This window comes from Fistularia commersonii, chromosome 5 (assembly GCF_037954325.1).
Source record: "Fistularia commersonii isolate RoL2024-O1a breed Wild chromosome 5, RoL_Fcom_v1.0, whole genome shotgun sequence".
NCBI classification, from domain to species: domain Eukaryota; kingdom Metazoa; phylum Chordata; class Actinopteri; order Syngnathiformes; family Fistulariidae; genus Fistularia; species Fistularia commersonii.
Window position 1 is genome coordinate 11,104,196 of NC_141288.1, and position 8,871 is coordinate 11,113,066.

Here is an 8,871-nt window from a genome sequence, read left to right on the forward strand (position 1 = left end):
GGTATAGTTTTTTACTTAACCCTTTTCATTGCTAATGCATTTTTGATGAAACTTGCTAGTTTGCAAAGTAATTTGTATTATATTTCATTGAGATTGGGAAGCACATCAATTGAAATTTTGAAAAAGTCATAATACAGTGGTCATACATGGAACAATCGTAGAAATAGTTTGCTGCCATTTGCCTTGAACCAAGGACCTAATGAAAAACAGAAGAAGTGACCAAAAGTCACTATCTTTTTCAATCTTTTATTAACCTTTCAGTGGCTTTATATCATGATGCAAAGAACAAAAGACCAGTGAGCTAGAGGTGGGATTACATGTCCAAACTCTTCAAAATCCAGCTTCAAATGTCACTCCAAAAACAGATTAATAATAATAGTGGGGGTTACAATAGAAAAGCTCCAGGATGTGACTGAGTGGGGAAAAACACTTCATCCTTCTGGGACTTTAAAGGGTAAAGAATCCGCTGCTAGCCGAACCCAAGCCTGACAGTCAACAGCTTGGACCGGCGTTCCGGACGTGGAGTTTTCTCTTCAGCTGAATCAGAGCTCCGTCTTGCCATCGGAGCTGCCGGCGGCTGTGTCCCCCACCGTGGGCGATGGCGGAGATGCCTCTGTGGGCTTGAAGCCCAGCGAGGCAGAGTTGATGCAGTAGCGTTTCCCCGTGGGTTTAGGGCCGTCGTCAAACAGGTGACCGAGATGAGCCCCACACTGGAACGGAACAGAACCAGAATTTGTTGAGAACTCATGACTTTTGCCATGAGAAAACCAATTGTTCAATCAAACTTCCTGTGGTGAACTGGGCTGTCTATCTGTGACCTTTGGCAGCACAGTTCAAAATCTTTTCAGGCACTTGACACACCCACTCCCACTCTTTGCAATGCAAGCATCGCATGCAGCTGACAATTTGAGGAAAAAAAATCGCATTATTATAACCCTTATATGGGGTAGTTTTTACGATAACTTGCAAATATGTGTGTTATGTCTACTGATTATTTTCAGATACGTAGATGTCTACAGGTTTAGTGGGAGTTTGGATGGATCTATCTAAGAAAACTTTGTCAAATTAAAAGACTTTAAATGCAAATGTACAGTTTAGCTGCCCATATCCCCCAAGAGATATTAAATTTTTAAATCTCGCAGCTTCCAACCTGACAGATCTCATGATCTAATTGTTAGGATCATTTTTCAACATTGTAAAAATGTCTTAATTTCACATTATAGCGAAAGCAATTAACTAAGTGCATCTGGTAAAAAAAAAAAAAAAAGATCAATTAATTATAAATTATATACATAGATATATTTATATAGATATGTAAACTTTTTGTCTTTGATTTCCAACATTGTTAAAATCAGCAATTTCCGAATCTTCAGATCTTATTTCTGAAAATGATCCTGCAATTTAAAAAAAAAGTTTTCAATTTACATCCGTCTCTTTTTTTAAGTTTTTCTATAGTTAATTTGTATGTGATTTTATGAATTTGTCTCAATTCTACAAATCTGCTGTGTGTGTGGGGGGGGGGGGGGGGGGGGCAACAGTGCACCTGGCTGCAGGTGGTTTCTACTCGATGCATCCCGTAGGAGAAGTCATCTGTTAGCATGATGGAATCCTCTTTCAGCAGGTCAAAGAAGGAGGGCCAACCTGGACACATGATGACATGATGTTGAATGGACTTCGGTCAGTTCAATGTCCCAGTACAACAGACAGTTTTACATTCAGAGACTGAGCCCGGGTTTTGGACTAAATCACATTTTTAGCAAGGACTTACTGGAATGGCTCTTAGACATGGATTCAAATAGTCTGACACTTGTCCTAGTCTTGGGTTAAACAATCTCATTTCTTGAAGGAAGACTAGAGCTAATCTAGTTGTAAATGAGGACTTACTTAAACCTGACTAGACACAGGTTTGACTTCAGATTGAAGGCCATTTGCCTCACAGCTGATGAAGATGGATTACATTGACATTGTCAGTTAAAAGACCACCACCAGGGGTAACCCTCTGACTCAATTTGAAGATACGAGGTATCGTAACAGTTTCCACAGATACTTTGAAATAATCCTCTTAATTTTAGTTTTTTTGAACATTCCCTAGGTTCAAACTGAGCCTCCAAATAATGATCTGACATGTCCTGATTACCTTTGTCCGGGACTCGGTAGTCTGGAACTTGTTAATCTGAATATAAGAAACATCTCAGCAAAATATTAGATCAAGTGGGTTGAGTTAAACCAAATTAGCTTAGTCCTGGTTTTATTTAAGCCCTGAACGTGAAACCGGCCCAAGGTATCATCCAATGTCCAACATCAATACTTTTGAACAAGACCTCCGGTGTGCAAGAGTTGTATCAAACAAACTCTTGTAAACAGCCAGTAGCTTTGTTTCTAATATGCTACCACTCAGCTCAAGGCAGTACTTTCTTCAATGAGTGCTGTATGCGGTGCACTGACCAGTTCATCATGCAACTACACAAATATAAGCAGCACAGAGAAAGGTCGTTTACATATGAGACCAGCAAGGCCTTACAATGTCTGATTGGATGGAGAGCAGGAACCTGTCGCTGAAGAGGCAGACTAGATTTAAGGAACAAGAGACCTGATCACTGACAGAAGACCCGGTTGGTGTAAAAAAAAAAAAAAAATGGAATCTGTGCAACTCAGTGCACAACTCCAACTTTGTTGCAGATCAGATGATGCAGGTGACAGGTGGACAAGGAGATGAGGCCGGGCTATAAATAGTGGAGCATCATCAAAATTGCTTGGTCACCGTTAGCGCAAATGGTGACAAAGTGCATTTTCATGTTCCACTTACCTGATCCTGACTCAAACTTTGTCTGTGAGCTGAAAAAACAGAACAAGGTATGTTAGAAAACCTTGTAAAGAACAAATAGTACTCCAATATTGACTGAAATTAAATTGTCGTTACTTGTTTGAAAAAGTTGAACAGGGGAATTCAACAGCATGAATATCCGCAAAGTCAAACGCCACTGGCCAAATTGTTTGCATGACTTTTTTTTACAGTTTTCGGAATGAGAAAAATATCAAATAACTTTGACATTAAATCATAGCCTTGGACGTTTCAGTGATTTGCAGCGACACGGTTGGCATGGTGTAGATGTAACAGTGTTTCATTTCTGCGTGTTTATAGAATCAGAAAGAAGCATATGTGCTTGTATGCAGATACATGCAGAGATTATCTATCTCCGTTGTTGATCCCAATGTCTCTTCAACCCGCACCAAACACTAAACAAAACTAAGTGCACTAATGAGGAAAAACAAGGATTTTATGAAAGAGCACCAAAGAAATCAAAAGTAAATTTTATGACAATTCTCACTGGAATAAGTACTTCGGATGATGTGATTGTTTTCCTAACAAATGAAACTAATGAAGAGGAAATATATTTTAATTTAATCTAAGATTGAAGGTTCAAGTTACAGGGAAAGTTGAATAGATGAAAATTGTGACTTTTAGAGGAAAGCATGGGTTCACAAGGGTGTAACTGATATGTAGATCTTTAGATGGATGTTTTTCTACAAAGATTGGACAAACAGGACAAACAGGATAAACACTAACAGACACACTCACACACACACCTGAACAGTGGGGCCCCACAGACAACACAGGTGTAGGTACCGTCATCTTTGTGATGTGTGAACTCCCCTGTGAAGGCACTACAGAGGAAAAAACAGTTTTAGTCTTACGTTAATCTCAATAAAGCAAAGCCATTAAAAAAAAAAGAAAAAGAAAAAAAATTAAATGCCACCTCTCAGTGCCCCTCTCTTGGGTCACATGGTACTGCATGGGTGTGAGACGTTTCCTCATCTCTTCCTCTGGGAATTTCACAGGCCATGTCTTCTTCGTTCGACATGCTCCTGCAGAAGGACAACGGGAGTTTACTTGGGAGCTTTTAAAAAGGCAGCAGGACAGTGAAACACATGGAACAGGAGCAGCCAACTCTTCTGTCTCAACATCAGCCAGGAATAAGTTGGGGGGTAGGGGAGAAGCAGTAAAAATTAGTGCAAGAAATAACTTTAAATGGACAGTGACACACACACCATTATACAATACAGACCATTTTGTATAAGGAAGCTGAACCTTATATGGAACAGGTTCTGCCGTGTGTGTTACTGCCCACTGTTCAGAACAAAGAGGCCAGTTAATCTGTGTTGGTCTTTTTTTGGACCGATGCGACTTGTGCTTTTTTTTGAGGGCTGGGCAATAAAAACTGAACGGAATATAAAAATGTACCTCACAGTATTTCTGACACTGAAGAAATGTTGTTTTTTTTTAAATTATAATAAATAAAAATTATCTGAAAACTTGGGGGAATTAAAATGTTGCAATTGCTGGAATTCTGTTTGAGTATAAAAAAGCCTTTCACAGAAATATTTGAAAAAAAATCCATGACAAGGTGTGAGAGTTGCCCAGCCCGAATCTTTAAAACACACTTGATGGGCAAGGGTGGCAAAAAATACTGTTTTCATCCAAAAGCACAATACCAAATAAAGCATATGAACAATGAAAAAAAAGTGTAAATAAGTTCAATCAAACCCAGTCAGAGCGTGAAGCCGCCAGGCAGCTGAGCGGTGAATTGTTCTGTTAGCACTGCGTGTGACAGCAGGCGTGAGGGAAGAAACTAAAATCTACAGTTTGACTTGGCAGGGACTGGAGACAGCCTGGACACGGATTCACCCTGGTCGCATAAAAACACAGCTAGCCCTCCTCAAATTCAATTTATAACCAAAATGAACAAGTGCACTAGCCATATATTATCTTTTTTTTTTATTTTAGTGGAAATAATTTACTGCTGTAGAAAATTCAACAGTTTGGTTAAAATGGGGGGAAATTATATTGATGCTGTGTTCACATAGACTCTGGTACAGAGCAAGAAAACTGTATTTTCCGGACTATAAACCGCTACTTTTTTCTCATGCTTTGAACCCTGCGGCTTATACAATGATGCAGCTAATGTATGGATTTTTTGGCCATCGGGGGGCACTCAAGCAGGAAATGCAAAAACGAGACAGACACCAGAAGACGATACTAGTTTTTGGTGCATTCAATGAAAAACGCAGCATAATTTTCACTCCCTCATCATAAAAAACACATGAAGAAATTCATATGATGCAGCTTTTAAGTTGAAAGCAATCGATCAATCTATCCAGGAAGGAAACAGCTGCTGCACGCAAGTTTGGTGTTAATGAACCAATGGTGACACGCTGGAGATGGCAGCGTCAGAGAATCCACAATCACCAACGGGTTTCGAAAGACTGGACTGCTGCGTGAAGAGAACAGCACAACTTCAGATGTAATTTTGCCTCAAGATGAAAGTGACATTGCAAGCAACACTGACAGGGAGACTGAAAAGGTGTGTGACAGAGATTTTCAGAGGCTCTTCAACTCCTACACCGAAGAAGAAGACTTTAGTGGTTCCAGTGCAGAGGAGGACGATGAATAAAACCATCAATGACTTTTCTGTTTAGTTTGATCAGCTGTTTTACTGCTGTGTTACGGGCACCGTTTGGAAACAGTCAATTAATGTATGTAAATAAACATTTCCGTGTTAATTTACATACCTTTATATCTTTCTGTGGAAATATCTCGTTTCACAAGGTGGATATCTGTGGCTTATAGGCCAGTGTGGTCAAAATATGTAAAAGGAAAAAAAAAAAACTTTCAAAATTCAGTGGGTGGGACATATATTCCGGTGCGCTCTATAGTCCGGAAAATACAGTCGTGGTCCAGAGCAGGGTAGTCCTCGCAGAGGATCCCGGATAAAATCATTGGATGGCAGCAGCGGGGATTATCCAATCAGTGCTTGTTAAAGTCATGTTTTGAAAAGAATAAATTTAATGTTTTTCAATAGAGTAGGACAAATCTACATCTCTAGAATGATTAGATAAAACTATAACACAGTGGTAGAGGACACATCATTATTCATTTGTTGTAAACAATGACCATCACAATAGTAGCATGCCTTGGGGCGGTTCGCCCTCTAAATTCTGGTCAACAGTGTGCTTGTTTTTCCCGTGTGGTCAGGATGATGGTACCATTCTACCTTTCTAAGAATTCATGAGACCACATCTTAAATTCCATAGGTATAAACAAACACTAAATAGACAAAAAATGTAGTACATGAGGTATATAGGACTTTTGGATAGACGTCACACACTATTTAAAGAGTGGAGTTGCAATAACCGCCTGGGGAACTCTGATCATTTCCCATGGGAGTTTGGATCTAACACAAGAACGCTAAACTAAGAGCAGCAGGTGGTGAGAGCACACACAAACACAGAGTGGGACAGCAAAGACACTCGCACACACCAGCAGGTGTTAAGAGAGGCAGAGCACAGCAGGCACACAGCACCCAGTCAGTGGACCTGAGGGGAGGCTGCAGGACCTCAGAGCTACAGGCTGACTCTTGCTTATTAGATGCAGCAAATTGAAGCCCGACATGTTGCTGCTGCTGGAAGGAGGGAGGGACACAGTCCAACCACCACGAGAAGCCCCTCTGCAGGGCTACAGGGCTGGATGAGGGGCAGACAAGGAGAGACATCACAAGACAGGTCAGGATACTGAACAGTATCACAAGGTGTGGGGGGATGCATGAAGTCCCCCTTGGTGTCATGCAGCGCATGAACACACTGGTTAATGGGAAGGAGGGATATCAACATACACCTGGAAACACAAAGCATTAATACCTTTCTTGAATGGACAAGCACACACAAACCACTGGGGAAGGCCACAAGTTGAAGTTGCAAGAAAATGAATTTGCAAAGCGGCCCTTTGGCCCATGGTTGGTCAATATATATCCAATTTTGTGCCAAAGTTATGTTTAATATGGAAAACTATGGAACATCCTTTTATGGTCTCTATCTAAAAATTGGTTGTTGTTTTTATACTCTTGGTCAGCAAATTCATCCATGTAATTTAAAACACTAGAAAATGAAATGAGATAAATTTGAAAGAAATTACCTTTTAAAATGATCAAGTACCAACTTACGTCACCAAGAGGAGTTAAAAAGGACAAAGCTCCCTCAATATCAGTAACAACTTACCAATGACAAAAAAATCAGGAAGTAATTCAGCAGTATATTTCCAAAAGGCACAAAAGAAAAAAAATGATTAATCATAAATTAAGCACTTGACATATACCAGTATTGGTTATAAGATTTTTAAGATTCAAAGATTCTTAAAAGGAGAGGCTTACTGTACCACTCTGGTCATGGGATATGATTTCTGTGTGTTTAACTGACAGAAAAAGCATGCTCTCTCCCTCCGAAAATGTTATCTGGCTGGATCAGCAGTTGGCGCTCCTCTTCCTGACCCTTCTCTCTCTCTCTCTAACACGCCGTATTTACCGTATTATAAGTCGCACTAGCCAAAAAATGCATAATGAAAAAGAAAAATACAAATAAGTCGCACATGACTATAAGACGCATTTCTAGGGGGAAATTTATTTGATAAAGTCAGAGACCAGGAACAGGCATTTCACCTTGAAAGGCAAGTTGCAGTGTAATGTCCAAGCAATTGGGATGTGCCCAATGATGACGATTTGCTGCTTAAACCTTATCTTTATTAGAACACTTAGAATTAAGCAACAGCGGCTCCACTTAATCTTCTACATCTCGGTGATTTCTCTCCTCCCGCCCCACCCCCTCCCTCTCTCTCTCTCATCCCAAAACACATTCACAGCCAGTAGGAAATCACAGAACTATGAAAATTCCTCTAAACATCACCACAGGGTAATCGCAAGAGTTTTAGCACTGGAACAGAGAACAGGCTGTACAGGTATCTGGTACGTTAACATAACATATTGACAGCTATTCATATAACTATAGCATAAACAACAAGTTTACCAAACTTTCTCTTCTGTGTGGCTGTTTTTGGGACATCATTGTCCATGAAGTGGTAACACCAAGAAGGGTCCTCCCATAAAGTAATTTAAAAACATCACTTTGGCAACTACCTGGGAATGGAGACATAGCTGTACCGTTGACAAGCTTCTCCCAACAGCACGCTGTTCAAGCACGCATTTGTGAACTTGTTTCTCTTACTGTGGCCATCTAGCTTTCATCCCGTGCTCAGCTTTTTTTGTTTTCTTCATTGCAGTTACAGTATCCTCTGCTTTTCACCAGTCCCTCACTAGTTTCTCATTCAATCCAAACTTTCTTTCTGCTGCTCTTTTACCGTTTTCAGCTGCATATTTCACTATCTACAGAATATGATTTTCCTTTTGGGGGCATTTGTGTTCAATCTCTCAGTTGTCATTATAAGTTGATGTATACATTTTCTGTGGTACAGGAGTAATTGGAGTAGCAGATACTGGCACACAAGCCTAGAGAACACTCTCGCGTCTGTCAGTGTGAAAATGACGAACATGTGAAATTACCGAATATATATTTAAATATATAAGTCGCACCTAAGTATAAGTCGCAGGATCAGGCAAACCATGAAAGAGAGTGCGACTTATAGCCCGAACAATACGGTACTTGAAAGGAAATAAGGGTTGAAAATGAGTGATGTTCGGTCAACAAAACCTATAACTGAAAATAAACTTGATAGTTATCTGTTTCAGTTGACGTGAAAACAGACACAATTGTCTGTCGAAAAAGCTAAAGATTAATAATCCAGTTAAAAAAAACAAAACAAAAAAACATTAGATACTTGTTACGGATATTATGCGGTGCTTATTTACATTTGGAGAGGAAGTGAGATATGATCACGAACTTAGCTGAGGATGTACGATGAATATCAATACCACGTGTAAGCTGTCTTTAGAGGCCAAAATCTAATTTCTCCATCTCCCTGTGGAGGAAACTGCTTGTATCTCATTCACAGTCACCACCTAAAGCCTGAGACCATGGAGAGTTGGA

General features: G+C 39.9%; 1 protein-coding gene across 4 annotated transcripts in view; it reads right to left on the bottom strand.

Moving 5' to 3' along the window:
- Nucleotides 1-232: 232 nt before the first annotated feature.
- Nucleotides 233-8,871, bottom strand: part of msrb3 (methionine sulfoxide reductase B3) — a 12,411-nt gene continuing 3,772 nt past the window's right edge. For 2 of the 4 annotated variants that reach the window (XM_086146777.1, XM_086146779.1), the window contains exons 2-7: nucleotides 6,376-6,522; nucleotides 3,759-3,867; nucleotides 3,589-3,666; nucleotides 2,807-2,835; nucleotides 1,544-1,641; nucleotides 233-710 (exon numbers count right to left, since the gene is read on the bottom strand). In XM_086146777.1, coding sequence (XP_086002903.1) covers nucleotides 543-710; nucleotides 1,544-1,641; nucleotides 2,807-2,835; nucleotides 3,589-3,666; nucleotides 3,759-3,867; nucleotides 6,376-6,451 — 558 coding nt within the window. In that variant the 5' untranslated portion in view covers nucleotides 6,452-6,522 and the 3' untranslated portion in view covers nucleotides 233-542. Of the gene's footprint in view, nucleotides 711-1,543; nucleotides 1,642-2,806; nucleotides 2,836-3,588; nucleotides 3,667-3,758; nucleotides 3,868-6,375; nucleotides 6,523-8,871 lie in introns of those variants that run through there. The other 2 variants (XM_086146780.1, XM_086146776.1) reach the window with 2 other exon arrangements.